This window comes from Seriola lalandi, unplaced genomic scaffold, assembly GCF_002814215.2.
Source record: "Seriola lalandi dorsalis isolate HSWRI2012SDOR001 ecotype SW California unplaced genomic scaffold, Sedor1 jcf7180002054692, whole genome shotgun sequence".
In the NCBI taxonomy this organism is placed as follows: Eukaryota; Metazoa; Chordata; class Actinopteri; order Carangiformes; family Carangidae; genus Seriola; species Seriola lalandi.
The window spans coordinates 165,759-188,156 of record NW_019525245.1 but is presented as its reverse complement, the minus strand read 5'-3'; the positions used below and the strand labels follow the sequence as shown (position 1 = coordinate 188,156).

Genomic DNA, 22,398 nt, shown 5'->3' with positions numbered 1-22,398 from the left:
GAAGCAAGTCAGTTGTATCTGAATCATCAATTCAGAGTCAATTTTGCAACTATACCCATGTGACGCAGTTGCCAGACCAGTTGCATGATCTTAGCCTGCATTGTCAATGCAACAGTTACATAGTTATGGGTGACAATATCACAAAACAACATGTTGTTAAAGAAAAAAATATCACGGTTTGGGGAAACTTTCACAGACTTTCGCAACCACTGCCTTGTACCACGGTCACAGTCTGTTACATAACAACACTTCAGTTACATGTTAGGAGCTAATAGCAAATATGCTTTACACAGATGGTCTACTCCTCAAGCTTTTTCTACATCATTCATGTGAGGCTGACATCAGGATGTCATCAAATTATTAATACTAGTCAACATTCAAGCTGCATTAAACAAAGACACATCATACTACACATTCACAATCACAAAGAAACAAAATCTTTTTAATGGATTTTCCTTAACTATTTTCTTTTGGGTAAACTGTGTTAAATATAGAAGAATCTATGTAAACAATTTCTGCAAATAGAAGACACGTTCAAACACTACCTCTGCCTCACAAACACACCAACACACACATAAAAAACATGTCACGTGTCATGTTCAGAGTGCACTGGGTTCAATCTCCCCTGAGAAAGGTGTGTATAAATAAACCAACGAATGTCTTAATCAGCGGACTTCTGCAGGCAAAGTAACAGGTCTGGGAAGTACTGAAATACTGAAACAAAAGTGAAGGCGAATAGATAGATAGATAAAATTTACTGTACAAAGGTCAAAATACATAGACACACGTGGTAGTTGGCAAGCAGACAGGGAGAGAGTGAGGCGGTCCTAGAAGAGTATTTCCACTGAAACTTCTATTTATTTTGTAATTAAAGATATACTGCTAAAGGTAGACAAATGACCTTGTGCTAAGGCGTTGTCTTTGATGAGTTTACAAGACTTATAAGGCAACTAGTAAAAGTCATCACGTAAAATCAACACGTGAGTAAGTAATGAGAGAGGGCCACTGCAGTAAATAAAGAGAGAGAGATTCTGAGTGTAGGAGGAGTGTCAGGTTGCTGCTGACAAGCAATAAATAATATGAAATATGTGTGAACTGAGGGGTTTCAGTCGCAAGTTCAATAATACAGATATCACAGTCTTTGTGTAGCCATTTAGGAATGCTTCTACCTTCATTTGAGGTCTGTATACTGACACACACACACACACACACACACACAACACACACACACACACACATACAGAGAGAGAGAGAAAGAGAGGACTAGAAGTGTTTGCTTAAACCATTTTGAAATATCCAGAACCAGAAACAGTCCAAACAATAGACCAAACTCCATACTGATAATGTAAGATTCAAAAAATGTTGCAACTTATCTGATCTATACTGAGTCCACAGTAGCAGTGAGTGATCGTGAATTACGAACATTTAGTCTTTGTTAAATGATGTCACACAGGAGTCACTGAGTGGTACCAGGTGAATCGCTGAATTTGGCACGAGAGTGCTTTTAAACCAACAACAAGACGACAACAACAACTAGCCAGATATAACCCAGGGCATCCAATTTGAAGACTAAAACGCAGTATTGGATTGTACAACTCTGGAAAGTTATGGAAGGAAAAATAATTGTTCATGAGGTAAATGATTAGTTAGCACCACGCAACACATCATACATGCTAGAGGATATTGTACTTGATCGTTAAATTAGCCAACACTAATGCTGAAACCCCAGTGGTGTTCCAAGGGTTACACCTCTCTGAGGCTGAAGAATAAACTGGCATGTCTGCAAAATATAAAGTGCCTTTTCATTCTATCTTCCATATCTTGTCTTAATGCCTTTTTTGTCTCATGTAAAGCACTGTGAACGGCTTTCTTGATGAAAGGTGATATGCTAATAAACTAGTCTCAACTAAAATCATTATGCTGTATGGAGAAGATAAATTGTCCTGGTCCCCACGTGTAATTGTAATATTTAATGGTTAATATGCCGCCCTGCTTAATGCAATCAATGTGCAATGTAGTAGGCCTTTTAAACAACTTACAGTACAATCAAGGAACAAATGAGCCCCTGGAAGTAAATTCAGAAAACTGACTCTGAAACTATGTTCCTTTAGTTAATACATTCATACTTGTTGAGATGTTCTGTTCTTGTTGATTATATATTTTTGATATTTATCTGTAAATTGTGGATGTGAATATCATGGAATAATAAAAAGGACAGTGGTCAAGCTTAGAATAAACACTCATAAATTTTCAAATTCAGAGGGTGTGCTTCTATATAAAAAATATTATGTAGGTGTATATTCTACCAAGTGAGTCAAGAGTGTCACCCCTAATATATGAAATATAATATATATCTACAACTAATTTTTAATGTTCAATATCTGTGTAAACTTGCTAAACTAACATAGTTAACTGCCCTGAGATGACGTGAAAGCAGACTTGCTCTGAATCTTTCATGAGGCTGTGCTGTTCAAGGATTTATTGGACAAGATCGCCCACTGGTGAAAATTCATGTGAACTGGTTTCCTTTTGGTTGTAAACACTTAGGTGATTTACATCCATGCTTGGTGTGTAGGCTTTGAATGTTTTTCTAATTGTACACTGAACACAGGAAACTTTGAATTATAACACAAATCTTTGACAGAGGAGTAAAATATCAAGGAAAGTATTCTAGTACATGCCTGAAGTACGTTTACTATTTTTATTTACTTCTTTTTCTTCTTAATACCCCCTATATACTATATTTCAGAGGGAAATGCTGTTGTTTTCCTCACCGTTTCAGTTGTAGTTCAAAAAATCCGCACTTCAAAAAAAAAACAATGTTAAAAATACAAACAAGCCAAAAAAAGATAATTAAAATATACATCTTTGTGAAAAATTAAATATAACTCTTAATTTTGTCCCCATATATAGGCTACAGCACTGTACCGAAGCTTAAAAAAAAGAGAATAATAGACCTTATCTCGTGATTATGACTTACTATCTACTACTATAATTGTTTACTAGTGGTAGTATTGCAGGTTATCGGAGTGCATTGCACTTTCTGTTAAGTAAAGGTGAACAGTGCTGTAAAAGTACACAGCTACAGCTTATTTCACAGCTCCTGCTGCACTCCCATCGCCTAAACATTCAACGTTAGGTTGCCAAATTTGCTGCCGATTTGTACTTAACTAAGTACTTAGGTATGCGTGTTATGGAGTAATGAAGTTTCTATAATATATGTATCTTTTTAGTGGCATATTAACATGCTTTTTGTTTAACGTATTGTCCTTAGTTGTGCTAATTGTCGATATTACATGCTCACCATGTTGAAAAGCTGTCACAAAAAGCCGGGGAAAAGGATGATCACATCTGCTGCCGAAACCCGGGATCGAACCAGGGACCTTTAGATCTTCAGTCTAACGCTCTCCCAACTGAGCTATTTCGGCGCGATACATTATATAGAGGTAGAAAATATTTTATCTAAATGCTTTAAGCCGTTGTTTATGCGATGTGGTGGTAGCTATCGGTCAAAGCTAGTCTTACCTACCGACCGATCCAACTCTGCCAACACCACAGTAAGGAAGTAGGAGCAAAGAACTACAAGTCTAACATTTTATCCATGTTCAGCTGCAGTTGTTCATACGTTTGAACACAAGATGGCGCCACTAGTGACCATAAAACGCTGGTCGCCATACTATTCACTGTGAACCTCTGTCCCTTGAAAAGATGGTAGAGCTTACCATGAAGGTGTAGTCCTAATAGCGGCGGTCCGGGTTCGAGTCCAACACGTGGCCCTCTCTCTCTCTCTCGCTATCGGAATTAAGGCAGAAAAAACATGGAGAAAAACTTAATTCGAAAAAAAGGGATGAACCTGGCTGGGATGCACTTTATGGTGGCCCTGAGAGCTCAATGCATGTCCAATGCTTTTATCTTCAACAGTCTCAATTGGGTTTTGAACAAGTGCATCCCAGTCAGGTTCATCACTTTTAGTGTCCCCCGGAAACACTTCCGTTGTGTTGGGAGTACTTGAAGCATGTTCGTGTATTTGGTTTTATTGTCAGTATTTGCAGAACATGTTGTCAAATTGATAAAGATGTTTTGAAGTCATTTGGGTTTTAATGTTTGCATGTGTTTTCTTAATTGGCATTGTGTTGAATTCTCAGGGCCACTATATGTTTGTAGGAACAAACATTTTGCAAAATCTAAATCAATACAAAAGGTAAATATTCTAAACACATTTTATACCATTACTTATTGTCTTTAATATACATTTATTTAAATAACAGATATGGAAAGCATGCATCTGCATCCTCGTAGGTTTAATTACCTTAAGTGCAGTGTATTTTAGAATATTCTATGTATTTGACAAAAAAATATATATATATTGAATTACTTTTCTCTTATTTGGGTCTGTGAAAAATCAGCACGCCACTTAGTGCTCATTAAATATGGCATCAACTGCAAGAAATGAGAACTAGAAGAACTGGGACCAACAGTTACATAAAGGCCTGATAAAGTGCTGCCAGTCTATTGTTCTACAGTCCATCCATTACTGAGCTCAGACAATGGCCAAAACATATCAAAGTCACTACTGGTTGAATTATTTGCCATAAATCATAAAAGAGGGTAGAGACTTTAAATACTTGTTTGCTACTGACTTGTGGGTTTTTTGGATGACACCCAAATGTGAAGATATTTTCACAGTATGATAGGCAAGAGCAATATATAAGACTCCTGAGCCATCAGTGGTAGAAAACAGTGTAGCTCTCTAATCTTATCATTCTGCACTTACCATTAGCATTTGTTTTTCTTTTTTCTAACAGGGTTCTGCAGTGATGCAGTGCTGTCCTTTTATTAGTCATATGATGATCAATGCCAGCTTCTATGCCTCCCTTCCCTTCCCTCTTTTCCCCCTAATCTCCCCTCCACACTGCCTCTAATTCCCTCTCTCTCTCTCTCTCTTTCTCTCACTCCATCTCTGTCTCATGTTTTTGTTCCTCTGTCACCCCCAAGGTGACTTTCCTTCCTTCACCGTCACTGCAGCTGTTCTTCGCTTTGTTCTGGAAGGAGTGAGTGTGGATAAGAGATGAGAGAGATGCAGACCGGCGGAATAAAGAGAAGGAGAACCAAGGGAGGAAACGTGGGTGTGAAAGAGGACTGATGAGATTATCAAGCAGGATGGAGGAATCTTCAGTGTTGATTCACTGCACAAATCAGTAAGGCAACAAATACTCACACACACCACATGTACGGACAGATTTGTTCTGGTAAAAAATAAAAAATTGAAGTGTCAACATCAAGAGGCTGAGATTCCCCGACAGATGCTTACCTGACTAACAAGTTTCATCTTCATTAGTACTGGTGATGAGCACAGTTGCCACATCACAGGCACACAAGCATACTGAGGGTTCACTACAGTCAGCACTAAATACTGCAACTATCTGGGACAGAGTTTCTAAATTTAGGGATCAGAGAAATGGGGAGTGGAAACAGGAAATGTAGAAAGCGAGGGACAGCTGCAAAAAAAGACAGATTTGGACAGTATGTTGCAGAGGATGAGAGATGAAGGACATCCCAAGTCACGAGGATGAATCTAAGCAGTTCCCTTTGAAAATTATATAGTGGCAATTGTGATGGAAGGCTTGTGATGAAACTTTATTTTTAAAAAGCCTCCGACTGATAATAAAAGAGTGACAAAATTGGCATATTCTTCCATTTACAGATCATATCCTTCTCTAATGATTTCAGAGACATCACTGTATTCAAAAAGGTTGTTTGGTTGAAAGTTGGTCTGCACAATTATACTGTAAATGATTCGGATTATTAAGTCTATAATTAAAACATGTTATGAAGGTCTTCCAGGTTATTAAATTAGAAAACAATGTGCCATTTCTTCATGATTTATATCATATTTCCTTTCCTTTTTCATTTCCATTGTGTTAAATGTGTAAAACAGAAAAAGGAGACACTCACTTTTCTTATTTTAAATATTATAACAGATAAAATGCATCTGTATGAAATATAAACACTGTACAATTGCTTTTCCTCTGGAATTAAATTTCCTTGTAAGTAAAAACATGAACATGAAACATGTGAATTAACAGATAGATCAATTCGTAGATAGATCACCTTTTTAATACAGATTCTGTTCTGTTCTATACAATAACACATAATATAAATCTTATACAATACTAATATTTCTCTATACACATGGTCATAAATGTACAGTACAGTGTACACACATACAGTATTAACACAAATACGCTTACATGGATTTCTCTTTACAGTAACTCACTCCAACTCACTCAGAGTTGATCACAATGGCTGATTTTCTGTCCGGCAGATGATTGTGATCAAGTTTTACTAAAACCCAAAACAGACACTTAAATATTTACATCCCTGAAAAATGTACATGAATACACAAGAATTACTGTCTTCTGTCTGGCTCACAAATAGTGTAAAAGAGGTGAGGATGAAAGAGGAGATAGCCCAAAGCCCAAGAAGCTCTCCAAGACTTGAGCCCATATAAAGTTTAAAGTGTATTCTATCTACTAACTGACATTAATGTTTACCTACTGTAACACCCATAATACAAGAGCTGATTGAGGACTGGTTTATTGTTTTATGTCCAGCATGTCTGGATAAGAGACATGAAGCCCTGAGGAGAAAGAGAGATACAGATATAGTGTAACGTGTCCAGGACTCAGTCCAGAAGCTGACGGAGGTGTGTCTGTTTCTGCAGTGTCCAGAAGCAGTGACTCTGTCCTCCAGAGCAACAAACAGCTAACATGAGGAGACGTCCTACCGTGTCAGTGGTTGTTTTTCCATGTTTGGATTTCTCTGGTTTAAGATGCTAGTTAACCTGCAGTGACTACAGTGACAGTTTTAATGAAGTTTTCACAAAATATTGCCCTTTGATTCCCACTTTAAAACTTTGATACAATTTCAGTAATATTACAGTGGCCTGTCATATACACATAGTTACAATTGCTCCATATATTTTGTTTTTATACTGTCCCCAGCGGCCTTCTGCTGTCACTCGATAGATAAAGATAAAGTCCTCTTTCTTCTCTCTTCCCCCTGTTATCTAAAGCGTAAATAGAAAACCAACAATTCTGTGTTCACATTCTCTTTGTTCACATCCTAGGGGTCATTGCTTTGCTCACGATTTATTGCACATAATCATGGACGGACACGCTCGTTTATTCATTTACACACACTTGTTACACGCGCACAACACACATGCATGCACACATGTAAACATACAAACACAATCACACAAATATCCTTGCCTACGTCATCATGACCATTGAAGTTTATTTTGAAAGAAAAAGGTCATGCCTTTTTAGCTTTAACTTGCGCACATTCTTCTAAAATATGGTGCTTATTGGAAATGAAATCTGAATCAGTTTTTTTGCAGTTTCCTGGTAGTTTCATGTGAGCCTGTAAACTTTGAATCTGATTTGCTTGCATTTACCTGCCATTAATTTGCTATACCATATAAAGTATGTGCAAACTCTTTCGCTCTGACACATTGTTGTAAACATACAGCCGGACATTCAGCACCATGAGAATATATTAATAACTCAATTAAGGTATGAAAAAAAGGGAAAGAAAGAGAGATATAGACTTCCATTTACATTTTTCTCACTGAGAATATCTGTGCAGGTAGTTATTGGTGTGCTTTCACAGATAATGACTAAAAATAGATCAGTGTGCATTAATTGTGTGTGTGTGTGTGTGTGTGTGTGTGCGTGTGAGTGTGAGTGTGAGTGTGTGTGTGTGTGTGTGTGTGCGTGTCTCTATCTGTGCATATATACATGCACATGCAAGTTGAAAGTGCAAGTAGGAGCAATAATGTATGCATTTGCTGTAATCTACCCCTTACCCTACACGTGGGGTGCACACTAGTATTTTCAGTAGCAATGGTTATGGTGTTGGCATAATGCTTGGCCTTTGTTGCCATGGTGAAACAGTGGCCACCTTGTCGGTCAGGAAGTGGACTAATGAAGGTGAGTGTAAGAAGAGCAGAAAGCTGCCTCTAATTAGAGCTCAGGACTCACCTGTTTCCACATCTGCATGGAACCAGAGGTCATGGGATTTTCTCCTGACCTTTGTAAACAAACTGGCTCTCTTATTTCTCTCACACCCATGCATGAATATACACAGGATCCGTCTCCCGCAAATTAGTACGATACATACAATTCTTCAAATTCACACACACACACACACACACACACATACGCACACACTCTCACACATGCAAACACACATGTGCACGCCGAAGACCAGCATCATTCCCTCACTGCCTCTGTGAGACATCGATCAGTGCCATCACTGGCCTCCACCCGTGGCTTGCGACTCTTCCTCTGGCCCCCCCCCTCCACCCAGGAGTTATGAATAACTGTGCCCCCGCTGAGAGCTGGGTCCACCTGCAGAAGGGACACTACTCTTTTCTTGACACGTGTTTTGAGGGCACGGCGTAGCTTCTGTCTGGTGAAAGCATAGAGCAGAGGATGAAAGATAGTGGTTCCATAAGCCATCGCTATGAAGCACAGTCGGAGCCGCACCAGGCTGTCGCTGGGACCCAGACACAGGATCAGAACATTGACTGCAGACAGAGGGGCCCAGCAGCCCAAGAAGGTGGATATGATGATTAGGGACATTTTTAGGACGCGGCGTTGACGTTCTCGGCGGTCTCTGTGTCTGCGCACTGCACGCCTCAAGGCGATGATGGCAGAAACCGAGGCCTGGACACCCATGGAGGAGGCAGGCAGTTGTGAGGTGGCGTGGGTCTGCGTTGAGGCTGAAGCTGAAGCTGGGGTTGGAGAAGCAGGGGTGGCTGGTGTAGTCGCGATGGGGGTGGTAGCAGCAGTACTGACAGTAGTGACTGTTGCTCCACTGTCAGACATCCCTTGGGGAATAGAGGAGAGCGGTGGGGGTGATGTGGGTGTAGGGGTGGGAGATGGGATGAGGGGAGGATGGCTGAGGTTCTGGTTCTGGTTGGAGGACACCACCTCTGTGGGCAGACTCAGATCCTTCCTCCTTTGCCTCCTGCAGCGTATCCTGCAGGTGGAGTCCTTTGTACGTGTACCCCTCATCATGTGAGAGCCAATGCGGATGTTGAGGGCCTGTAGGATCCTGGAGTAGGTGAACAACATGACGGCCACAGCGATGAAGAAGCATGGCACTTGGAGTAACAAGTGGTAATACATAGCCAGGCCTGTGTAATACCCCTGCCCTCCGACACACAGCAGTGTCCTGTTCTGCCATACTGGAGGCAGGTGATGTGAAGAGGAGGAGGAGGGGTGAGTGGAGGGTAACGAAGAAGGAGAAAGGGAGGAAAAAATGGGTGTCTGTCCAGTGGTGAACTCAGAGACATTGTTCAGCCTTTCCGGCTCCTCATCGTCACCGTCCTCAGCCCTCGAAGAGAAGAAGTCCCCCTCTAGGAAGGGCAGGAAGAAGACAGCCAGAGACACAGCCCACACTGCTGCCAGGAGCAGCGCAGCACGCCTGGGGGTCAGCAGGCGACTGGCTGGACGCACTGAGATGTCATATCGGTCCAAACTGATCACGAGTACATTGACCGCTGTGGCCACACTAGTAAACGTGACACAGGCCTCATGAAAGCAGCACAGAGTGGCCAGGCTGCCAACTCCACTTCCATTAGCTGGTAGCAGGATCACAGCCACAGTTAGTGGCAGACACAGCACACAGACCAGTATGTCCAGCACATGGAGATTGACCGTGACTAGGTTGCTGACTGAATCCACCAGGTTGGACTGAGCACAGTAGAGCACAAGTACGGTCAGGTTGCTGCTGAAGCCCAACACCAGCTCCAGCATCAGCACAGTGGTCAAAGACACCTGGAAACCCAGAGGGTAGGGCGTGCTCCAGCCCTCCTCCACCCCAACCTCACCCCCTCCATCCAGCAGGCCTACCCCCTGACCATCGCTGGTCTCCAGGAGATCGCGATAGCCTTCGGTCTCCATTGACGCCACAGCACTCCTTCACACATAGCAACAGTTGCCGCCACACCAGACCATGCTCTGTCTCTCCTTTTCCCCTGGGTCAAATGAGACAGCAGTGAGGACGTTGGCCAGATCTGTGGTTGATTCTATAAAAAAAATAAAAAAAAGATACAGAAAGAAGAAGAGGAAGAGACAGACAGAGGGAGGACAGAGAAAGATCAGGCAGATTAGCAGTCAGCTTGTCTCATATTTACTCAGAAATAACCCTGTACAACAAGTACAAGTCAAACGTGTCAAATTTCACAAGGGAGGAGAAGCTACGATTTGACAAAGCGAGGTGAAAGCGATCTTGGCAGTCGATTGGAATCATGGGGTGCCGTTCAAGCTGCTGCTGATGACCCATGATGTCTCACTGGGCTCAGGCAGTTTGACAACAACATGCTTCGCATACACAATGGTGACAGTTGAGAGGAGAGGAATTGTAGCAGGATCTCTCTTGGTTGACATTTGAAGGTGTGAATGCATTAAGCAGGGACTCAGCAGAGGATCCCTAAAAGGTCTACAGATTTTAATAAACCAATGGGGATTTATTTCCTGGCTATGCTTACAGTTCTTATACCATGTTGAAAACTGTTACAAAGACGTAGCCATGCTTCTCATGAGCATGAGTGGGCGGATGTTTGACTCATTCTTATGCAACATATATTATATGGGTCAGAGAGGAAGCTTGCAGGATAACACAAATATACAAGAATCAGCCCCACCTGTACTGTTAAGATGGCAGTGACATATTACATGCTGTCTTGTGAAGACAGTTAATAACTGTACAAATCCAGTAAATGGCAATATATATCCCTCCTGTTAAATCTTTTTTTTTTTTTTTTGTCTCCACAAGCGGTATAAAACTGTCAGCTTTTACCTCTGAGACGAGAGGTGGCAGGGACATTGGTACGCTGATAGAGAGACCATGTAGTGCATGTCAGCATAGCAGGCACCCAACTGAGGGTGGCAGCAGTTAATAGTTCTCACAGGGAGACGTAATGAAGACAAATGGATCAATGATCCACAGACAGTGGCACATAAACAATGCTAGCAGAGGAAGACCAGCTCCCCTGGCATCCTCTCTCAACACCCCCTTTCTCCTGTGCTCAGCTACATCCCTCACATCCCTTCCTACTCCCTGTTCCCTTTTTCAGTTTCCTGGCTGAGACAAGCTGCTTTGCATGTAGAGCATGTTATTCATGGCCGGCTGGATGATCTCCTGTGCCTCGGAAGGAACCATATAAAGCTCCTAAAGTGCTGGTTGATTCAAGAGAAGATCCTTTGTCTGTATATAGTGAGAAAGAAAGCTATTCCCTCCCTGGCCCTCTGAATGAAGAAGAGCTTCAGGTGTGTCCTTACTGGCAGCTTTGACCCCAGCCTTTGCTGTCAACCTTTCCCCTGCCACAGCTTTTGTTCTCACCCTCTTGTTTGCCCTTTTCCCTTTGTTTCATTTCACAGTTTTTCCTCCCATTTGTCATGTGGAAAGGACCTGCAGGCAGAACAGGACTCAGTGTGGAACAGTGGTCTATCTTAATCCACTAATGGGTTCCATGGGGTTTGCAGTATTGCTGGAACATTGATTTAAAGCGTCATCGATCTGCCAATTTAACAAGCCTGAGGCAAGGGAGCACACAAACGCGCTTGCTATCTCATCCTCTCACGGGTACCTGTGCTCTCATTTTGAGTGCTGCATAAAACAGTTGCCAGTGAATTTGTTCTATTCCCTCTCTTTAACACCTGCTGCAGTTAAAAAAAAAAGGGTTCTTAAATGTTTGATCACAGTATCACAAAGTATGTGACTTAAGTGAACAAAAGTAGCATTTTTAAAATGTTGGAGGCAGCTTCAGTATTTGTAATATTTCTCCTTTGCCCTAAACAGTCAAGAAAGTATTGAACTGACAATGGAAATTTGGACTCAGGGTTGCAAAACTACAGCAATATCATCTGATTTCACAGACAGTGTCCAGGTTGTAAAATGTTCTTCATCTAGATCCATCCATGTGTTTAAGACTAAGACACTGAGCATCTAACACAAGAATATTCAGTGCGGCGTGACTGTATAATGCCATCAGAATCAATTGTGTTTACTCTTTTTGTTCAGTATGGTGGACAAGATGGTGCAACAGAGGATCATGGAGCAAACAAAGGAACACTTCGGATATATTAGACAATTAGTCACTTATACCGATCACAGAGGAAACATACATGTCAATACCACATTGACCAAGCAGCGTCTTCCGGCTCATGTGCAGGTTGTCTAAAACACTGCAGTAAATGAATATCAGGGAAAGATGTGTGTAGAGCTAAATAAGTAGCTTTGAAAACTCCAGAGCAGAATAATGGGATGATATAACACAATCAACTGCGATCTAAATTTCATTATTCGCAGATAATGTGAAAAACAAAACAGAGACATGTTCAGTACTTCTTGACAAGAGTAAATTGTTCTGCAGTCACTGATTTGATCAGTTTCATCAATCATTAGGCCATCATCCGTTTCTCTTAAAAGTCCTGCCATTAATTAGAAGGGGATGATTGCGTACTGGTGAAATGAACAGACTCAGAAGCTTTCAGCAAAAGTCATTCATGCTGAAGAGAAACAATGAGCCACAATCAGTCCTGTGATGAACTGGTAAGAGACGCAAAGAACCACAGACAAAAGAGTAGAAAGTGTCTGTCTGCATGTGGTTTGGGGGCAAGACAAAATGTCAGAAGCTCTTTATATGAGCAGCTGTGACTCTGACCTGCGGGCAGGAAAAGTCACGATATTCTAGTATTTACAGCAAGAGAGGGACAAGGAAAATGAAAATGTGGAGGCCGGGTGCTGAACTTTGGATAATGATCACCAGTGTTAGTGTGTTTTAGTGGGAAATCAATAAAAGTCAGGTTCATTTGAGGTTACAGATCTTACTCACTTTGTGGTCCTGGTAACTCAGAGCAACAACAAGCTACACAGAGGTCCATGTCAGTGCACTGCTGTCTGCTGTAATAATGTTTTGGTTCTAATAATTGTACCGTTGCAACCCACCCGAGTGTATGTACTGTATGTGTGTATTTCTGTGCAAGTTGGCTGAGGAAGTTGTGGCAAAAGAAAATAGCTGGAAACAAGGTGAAACTTTGGCACCATGAATTGCATCCTGTGACTGACAAGTCAGACAGAAGGGAAAGGCGTAGAGGGAGCTCAAGGCATGGACTACAAAACATGCTATATTAGGAAATGACCCAAACAAACAAACATTCAAATCTAAAAAAAGTCTGACAAGCTTTCTGACAGCTCTGCTTTGGTAGTTAATCTGAAGACAAAAAAATATTTTTACACCAACAGGTCTATTGAATACTGTTGTGAGCGTCATAGGGGACAACTTAATTTCAGACACAGCCTTAAAACACAAAACTCAAGTGCCCCCTCCTTATTCATCAATCAACAGCATGAAAGCTAAATAATGTGGCTGGTTGGTTCAGTATGGAATCAAATGATTGACTATATCCACAGATTTTACTTTGGCTTTGTGTTTTCATCAAATCTGGTGTCTCAATTACTGTGGATTCTGTGCTCTGCTCCAAAACAACCACAACAAACTGACAGTATCCTAGACTGCACAACTTCCCGGACGCAGCTGTCAGGGTTATTATACGTGTCGGGTAGGAGATGACAGGTTGTCAAGCTCCTTTTCACAATATCAGGGGGTAAATGCTAGAGCAGATTCTGTTGTCAGTGTGAGACTTTGAGCTTCTCTCTTTCTTTTCTAACTTTTTCTTTTCTTTTGCAATCTTGCATACACTTTGCACACACACTCTAAGATATCCATCTTTTTAGTTTTTTCCCCTGATGACGCATGTCCTGCCAGAGGATAAATTACTTCTGCCCAACACAAAGACAAACAGCAGCCATTCTTTTAGCCCAGACAACATCCAGTGTGAAGCATTTCATTCTCCTGGCCTGTTTGTTTGGTATGTCTCAGTAAAATAACACACATCACCGGCACACACAGAGAGGATATGTCAGAAGAACAGAATGGATAATGTCCAGGTCATGAAGGCTCCAACTAACAGTGACGTGGTTATATAGGTGCACAGATTTGGCCTCTGAGGAAATTAAGAAAATGTGCGCTGAAAATGAAATACTAGTGATAAAATTTTCCCCACCATTGTAAGGGAAGCTGCCACAGACAGAGCAACTGGCCAAGCTCAAACCAGAGCAGGGTGGAGGATGTAGATGGCAGTGATACGGGTTATTTCTTCCCTAGACTCCCAAGATAACTGCAGCAAAACGCTCTTTGCCGTCAGCATAGTGATGCAGCAACTCAGTGGATGCCAAGGTCATATTCAAGCTTAAATTTAATGACACAACTCTTTGTCCTCCATGTTTAGTCACACATTGTGTTTTGTTTCTATATTACGTCTGCCTTCTTTTTCCCTCAGACTCAACTGTTTCGCACCCAGTCTCTCAAATCACATCAACTAGTAAATACACTAAAACAGCATTTGCGTGATCCTCCCTTTAATGGATAGAGACACACTTCACTTCGTTTCACACAAGATGCACCTCAGATGACAGGGAAACGGCACTTCCATGCCAGTGAACCTGTCTGATAAATAATACACACACACGTTTCTGGGCGCGTCTGAATTGAGGCAGAAACAGTTTATTAAATCTGCTCCTTTGTGCCATGACTGCTGTCCATCGTGCTGCTGTGTGCCGAGGTCTCAACCTGCTGTTGCTGAAAGTGCTGATCCTGCACCGAGCCTGAGGGCACTCTCCCCCTTTCAACTCACTGTGACAATGTGGTTGGTACACGTGAGGCTGTAGTTTGCTAATTATTTAAATGTAAGCACCGCCTGTGCCCTCGATAAAACTTCATGCACTCAGTTTTCTTATTCCTGAGGGTGTAAAATGATGAACAGCACTGCTGTCTAGGCCATATAATGTTTATCTGAAAAGTCTTGTTTGGTCGACCACACCTCGCTTCAGGTTTGAATAAGCTCCACAATGGATTGCTTCAAGTTAGTCTTGTTAGTCTGTTCTGTTGCCACGAGTCCTTATTTTCAATCTGCATACCTGCTGCTGTTTATATTCAGATGCTGGAAATCATCCAGCTCCTCCATGAATGCCTGCGCTTGGGTCCACCTCAGGGAGGGGGATCATCAGTGCTGTTTACATGAGGACAACAATAACTAAAGTAGATGTGTATCACTTTTTCCCCAAAAATCAGATTTGGAAAAAAAATGCTTGGCTGGTAATCAGTCTCTGGTTGTTCTGATAACAAAAAACAAAGATCTGACTACAGATGCACAAAAATGGCACTGTAGCTGCTGTTATGGTTTATTGGTTAATTTCTTTACTTTACTTTAAATTGTAAAATGTCAGTAAAAATGGTGAGACTTTGCCTTTGTTCTTTAATTCTATTGGACTGACACCAAAAGCTGACATTTAGGGAAGAAAGGGACAGAAGACAGAGGCAGAAAAGAATGGGGGAGTGAAGGAGAAAAGGAGGAAAAAGACAGAAAGCAAAGAGGATGATGGTGCATGCAGCACGCTGACTCATGGCTGTCTTAGGTATTCCTAATGTCTGCAGTGAGACAATCGATCAAAGGCTTAATTTTCCCACTCAATTCACCCAGCAGCGCTAACAGCAAGCAGCCACCAGCTGGGCAGCAGCATCCCTGGCAGGCTCCCAACAAACCAGCCTGGACAGGCCAACAACACAACCCGCTCAGTTGGAGAGCAACAACATCCCAGCCTAGCTAATGTGTTTCTGACCAACTTCAGGAGAAATGCAGCTTTAATTTGAGAACACACAACAAGCTGAATACTGTATGTTTATTACAGGTGGGTGTGTAACTCTGGAAGTGTTAAAACCAACACCGCTACACTGTAGGTAAGGCCAGGCAACACTTAAAACTGTAACATTTAAAAATGGGTTATCATAACTCCTGCCAAGCTTGCCGAAGACACACGAGCACACCATGTAGTTCACAATGTATCACTAACTGCCGCCTTCCCACACAGCCACCCACGTCTGTGCACACGCTCCCTGCCCATATGCTCTCCACAGATACAGCGGAAGATGGATTGCTATCGGAGGTGAATGACATCTTGTGTGCTTAAGAAACTGCTGAATCCCATCTGCACTTATGTCTGAGACAAGTTAGGGAGAAAGGGATGGAGATAACGGGAGGTAAGATGAAAATGGGTGTAGGTGCAGTGAAGGAGTGATGGATGAGAAGGAGGCTTAGGGGTGTGCAGATGGATGCTGAGTCGTGTGCTCGCTGGAGGGGAATGTTTGTTCCCTGTTCACTACCTCTATCCATCTCTCTTTTGAATAGTCCCAGTTGTGCCGCCTCGCCTCCTCCCCCCACCACCCATCTTACAACCAGCACCGCTCTTTACTGTACGATATCTTTGTATGATCCCCTTCAGATTGCCGGGATAGACTATTCTGTGATTCTGAATATTAAAGTAGTTTTTCATAATGCAGCCGTACAAGTAGCTTCTCACAGATTGCTGTCATTACATCAGAGACCTTGTAAGTAAAATAAAAACTCATACGTCCAGTCACTTCATGTCCCTCAACTCTGAGAGGCTGTTACAGGTACATCAATAAGGAATCTATAGTGGGCAGGTTAATTATCACAGCCTGTAATCCATAGGAACAGCTCTGAATAGAAAGAAGGCCTTGGTCTCCAGACAGCTCTGGAGCATTACCACTTGACAGCGTGTTCGATGGATTTCATTTGGCTTCACCATTCATTAAGGACACTCCTCTGTGCCCTATATCCAGCTATGACGTCCCAAGCCTGTAATTTTGCTATTACAGGCGCTACCCATCAATAAGCAGTAATCAAGCTGCCATGCAATCACAGTTCTTTAAAACAAGAAGAAATCAAAATCAAGTGTGAAAGCTGGCGAAATGAAGTAAAAGTGGAGACTGTTACATAAATCAGCGCTTTGCGAGGCTGTTCACTGGCCCATCAAACAGAATAGCTATGATTAGTAATAATGATGGTAAGACGATAAAACAGGATAAAATGGAGAATTATAACAGCGTTCATTATATTTCTATTATACCAGTAATTGTGCCTTCATTCCTTATGTGCTCTTAAGAGATTGCTTACAATAAGCAATGTCTCCCTCCAATCTCTCAACAGTATTTCAACAGCTCTCCTGATCGGGAGTTAATGGATTGTCCGAATGCAGTCGTCAAACTGAAGTAGCCTGTGCGCTGTACAAACCTGTGTCGATGCGTGTGTTGGAGTGTTGTGGATAAATAGTCAAGTCACAGTGTGGGGTGTGGGGTGTGGGGTCTGTGGTCGCTTTAATGTTGCCCTCGTGACAAAGCACCAAACCAGCCGCTGTTTGTGTGATAACAGGCCTAACTCGCTACTGTGACCCTCACTGATGTGTACATGGCTAGACTGAGGCCCTGAATGTAATCGTACACACACTTATAGAAGATGCTCACCCAGAATTGTAGAGTTTCTTTTCCTTTCTTTCTTTCTTTCATTTTTTTTTTGTTACAGATTTTACACATGAAAATTAATTACCTGTCACAGAAGTACTACACGGACTGTGGACACAGTTGTATCGTGTCTACTGTGGCTCAGGGGGGAGCCTCATCAAAGTCTGAATAACATAACCCAGATAATGTCATCATTTTATTTTAGTCTATCTTTAGGGGAGTGTGATTCTATATTGCTAGAGTACCCCTTTCTGGTGAGGCATGCCACATGCTTCAACTAGCACATTAATTTGTTTTTTTCCAGCTCTTTCATTTGAAAGATAATTTAAAGAGTTACTGCACCATAAATCTAAATGCTGCAGAATGTAAAAAGAAATAGTGTAAATTAAAAGAAATTGAAAAAATCCCCACACTTGTTCCAGTTGAACAGATCAAGTGTATAAACTTTCCATCAATGATGCGGCAATGGTCTATATGACTGAGTGTGTACACAACTGGATAAGAAATTGGATGGTGCATTCTTTGATTACTTTTACCATCAGCAGTCTTTTTCTTCCGGGCCTTTTGTTGGTGCACTGCTGCTTTCCTTGTTGCATTACACTTGTATATCAGTGAAGTGGGGGGGGGGGCTACTCATATTCAAACACTGCTCCATAGCACTATTATGGGTCAGAAAGTCCAAAGGGTAACTTAAACAAGGCATCCCAGTGAAACCAAGTGAAACCCAGCAGAGAAAATATTTTTTGACAATTTTGTACTCTTGTATTTCTTTGTTTCATCAAACCTTGCTTCAGCAAATCAGTGCCTGCAGAGAGAGAAATCTCTTTGCACCAAAATATCATGAGAAGTGGAGAGCAGAGGAGGAGGTCAGAGAACTTCAAAAATAGATTTGAAGACAATGGACTGAGCAATGGAATAAGTGGAACTGATGGAGTGCTAGAAAAAGAGAGACTGAAGTTTTCTGCTTCCGGTTAAAATGATTAAAGTTTTTCACTCCAGAGGGCAATTAGAGCTCAATTAAAGCCATTTATCTCCTGCAGACAGGATATCTTTGGCCTAGAGGCATCTGTACTATCACCATAATGACAGAAAGAGGTCGTACCTGAGGGAGGGGAAGACCAACACACACATATATACACACATACACGCAACCAAAAAATCATTCATTTTGTATTCCCACATGGGGGGGTTTCATGAGAAAACCATTAAGAGGGGCAAAGTAAATACTAAATACTTGTGGTGTCAATCAAACCTCATTCACACTTACATCATATGTCTGTCAGCTTCCAGCTAATATAGCAAATGCAGCAGCATCATGAAAATACACATTTAATTATATTTAAAAACATTTCTAATTATGTCATGTAAGACATAAGCGAGGAAGCAGCTGTGTTACTGTGGCCACAGTGAGTGTATAAAGTCTTTGTATATGGGTCTTCTCTTCACCGTGGTCACTCCACTCTGCTCTTCTGATGATTTATAGTTCCATCTCTTCTCCGTTTGCTCGTCATGGTTTGCTTTTTCACTATCGCCCTCCTGCTTTAGTTCTATCTGGTGCTGAGATCTCCTTCATCTCTATCTCGCCACGCACTCACACCTTGTTACTTACTATATTAGGATAGGAATTAAAGTGTAGTGTGCTTTTAATTTCACGTGGTGAACATGAGTGAGCTGGCAAGAAGGATGAGAAGTCTAAGTCGTCAGTTATCAATGCGTCTGGGTGGAAGTCAGTCACTGGTGTTTATCATGTTTTGCTTTTTTTTTTCTGTTCAGAGGCTGCATCTTTATGCAAGGACATGTGAACTTGTATTTTTAATGCTAAAAGGAACACCAAGGTTTGTGAGATGACTTTGGCTTGGGTCAACTAGGCTGATTAGTAAGAGTGTGTCCAGTCCAGTCAAAAATGGTGCTCTAAATAAAGAGAAAATAATGTTGCCAGAGGCTTTTACAGCAGTAAATATAATTGTTTCTTGCAACTACCGTGGGATTTTGTACACATTCGACATCTGCCATGCTAGTAAACAATCCAGCCATTTGTTTACAAGACAAAATTACAGACACAGTTATGATATATTAACATAACAGCTTGAAGATTTTGAATTGCCTGTGGAAAGCAAACTTTTTTCCAGCTGTGCCATCGTTCATATGCACTGTAAACCTAACACACTTCAGAAGCTTTCTGGGAACTTTGCACGACAATGGAGCTGCTCTTACATTAATCTTGTGTGCTTTTCTCACACTGTTGTTGTCCTGCAATACCCACAACAAGCCCATCACTATCTCCTCTCAATCAACAGGAGATCAGAGGTAGAGTTCTCCTTAGCACATCGTGCTGAAACACAATATGACAGCGTACCTCAACCACGCTGCAGCATCTAGCCGGAGAGTGACACGTGTGGTGGGAATATTTCCCCACCAGCATCAAAGCTTCTCTATAAACACATTGCACCAACACAAGTACACAATGCAAAGCAAACACACAGGGGATGGAAATGTGAATGCATTAAAACAATTGTCCCTTTGGGATTCATAGCTGAGATTTATGTGAGAAAGAGAAGGAAACAGACATAAACACACGTGCATAAAAATAAACTGCAAGCAGGAAACATTACAGAAAAGGTGGGAATTAACAATCTGTTTTCAATCTGCCTCATGTTTATACTCAGCAAAAAAGTTCATTTGGAGTCAAACAGACCTAATATAGGCCACTTAATTATACCTAATATCAGGAGGAGGTAGTCAGTGCCTTTAAGTAGCTTGTTGAGACACATTTGCAGATGTGTATAATTAACTGCAGATTCTGGTAAAAATCACAGTGAAAGTAAGATTGAGGATATAGTCAGGAATAAAATGGTTTCATTACTTTGCAATACTGTGCGCTTTTCAAGCTGCATTCTCAACATTTAGTTTTTACCATAATTCCTTACAAATGAAACCGACTAGTCTACTTCCTCTACAGCATTCCTATAGGCTATTTTAGGAAACCTTTATCTGCCAGTAGCTCACAAATTTCATGCTTAGTAAGCAATAAAACAACAATGAATGCAATAATGAATTAGAGAATTCAGAAGGTGTGACAGTGGGAATGCAGTCATGTGAAAGAATATAGCAAGTGTCAAAGTAAAGTGAGAAAATATAAGTTATTATTAAAGGTCTTTGATGGAAAAACTTTTTTTTTTTTTTTACAACTTAAACAGAGGAAATCACATGGCAAAAAAATCATATAAGAACAAAACATTTTGCTGCACCCAATCCCAAGAATTTGATTTGTTTTTTTAATGAAAAGCCCTGCCTCACCATTCATATGATCCTGATCAACTAATCCATCAGGAGCCATAACTTTAACTAATGTTGCACCAGTGTTGAGCAGGAGGAAACCCATCACTTCCAATCCCACATGTTCCCACTTGACATCTCATGAGTGAGCAATGTTCAATACAATATTTGTCACTGTTCCGCATTTGAGAAAGAGAAGAGCCAGGGTTAGAGATTGCATTGAGGAAATATACAGTAGTATTTGCAGCCTTCATAATCGCTACTTATGGGGGTTTAAAACAACTGTATTGCACATTGACACTAATTTCAAATTGGGAACCATATTTCAGATTTAATAATTACATAAAAGCGGGAGTTAGGTGTATAAAATGCAAATCTTCTATCAGGCAAGAAGATACAGAGACAGTTTCCCCCTGAAGGTACAGGCTAAATAAATCCAGAGGAGCTCAGATAAACAGTCCTTTGAAATCCAGATCGTTAAGACAGTTCAAGACCAACTCATCATGTGCATGGTGGAATTAATTTATCTAATTAAAACATGACATGTCAAGGAAAAAAAATAGCTGGTGAACTGAGCCATAGCTCTTAAAAATGATCAAACGGCACACCTTCCGTGGCGCATCCATGTGACTGAAGCATATCAACAACCACTGTGGGTCCCTGGAAAATGGGAGACTTGGAGTATCAAAATTACTACAGGATCTACTGGAGGACGACTGATCATAATAGTCTTATAGTGTAGTAGCCTGTAATTTCTAAACAAAATATAGCCCAGCTTGTACAAGTGTCATCTGATTGTTACTGCACATGACAAGAAAGCCAGAATGATCATGACCTGCTGAAAGATGTGTGTCCCACAGATCAGTCACTTCATGTCCGAAAATGCAAAAAACATAAGAACATAAGCCAGTGACAAGTCCGGAGGCTGTTTTCAGGCCCCTCATATAGTCTGACAATGAGGTGATGTTTTATTGTCCCTCCGGTATCAAAACGGGTTTGGACTGTCCTGTCCCTCCACTAGACAGCCCAGCATTTATTTCATTTTGCAGATGATATGCAGTCTATTCATTTGAAAACCAATATTCCTTATAAGTCCAATTGTCTCTAAACACTTCTGTGATCTTGGTGACACCGAAGATATTTACTTGAAATTATAAAACCAGTGTTATTAGAAGAAGTGCTGTTGTTGAGTGTTGAACTTACCAGTTTGGTGAGTGGGAATTCCCTTTACATCCTACTGCAGGTGTCGGCGCGCTGCGCTATCTCCAGCACTGGACCTCGATTCACTCCAGCGCTCTCCGGGACAGCTGGCTGTCAGCCAAAAAACGTGACCGGAATAATTTGCCTCCGTTTTGTCATAAATATTACAGCAGGAGGGGAGGGGTGGACCGGAGAGGTGGGGGGGTGGAGGGGGTCCACGGCTGCAGACACACAGCGCGCCAGTGGCTGGTGCCCGCTCACAAACCAGCTAATATCAAAGTGTTTTGGCGTTCCCCACTCAGCGCGGCACGCTACACCTGTCCACCTCTATGCAGCTGGCTCATACAGCATCCCAAACACGGACCGGCCACACGCATGACAATGCGCTAACCGCTCGCTGGAGCGCAGTGACTCCATCCCTGCGACCAATACGGTGATCTGCAAGCGGAGGGAGGGAGGGTGGAGGG

General features: G+C 41.6%; 1 protein-coding gene and 1 non-coding gene across 2 annotated transcripts; both read right to left on the bottom strand.

Moving 5' to 3' along the window:
- Positions 1–3,355: 3,355 nt before the first annotated feature.
- trnaf-gaa (transfer RNA phenylalanine (anticodon GAA)) lies at positions 3,356–3,428 on the bottom strand. The gene has a single exon. It is a non-coding gene; the product is annotated as a tRNA-Phe (tRNA).
- Positions 3,429–6,035: 2,607 nt separating this feature from the next.
- LOC111667691 (G protein-coupled receptor 22) lies at positions 6,036–22,312 on the bottom strand. The gene is made up of 2 exons (XM_023423449.2): positions 21,935–22,312; positions 6,036–10,099 (listed from the first exon to the last, which is right to left on the bottom strand). Exon 2 carries the CDS (start codon positions 9,972–9,974, stop codon positions 8,277–8,279), a length of 1,698 nt encoding a protein of 565 aa, XP_023279217.1. The 5' UTR covers positions 9,975–10,099; positions 21,935–22,312; the 3' UTR covers positions 6,036–8,276.
- Positions 22,313–22,398: the final 86 nt, after the last annotated feature.

Coding starts and splice junctions, on each gene's coding strand:
- LOC111667691 (XM_023423449.2), bottom strand. CDS start 9,974: ATGGAGACCGAAGGCTATCGCGATCTCCTGGAGACCAGCGATGGTCAG.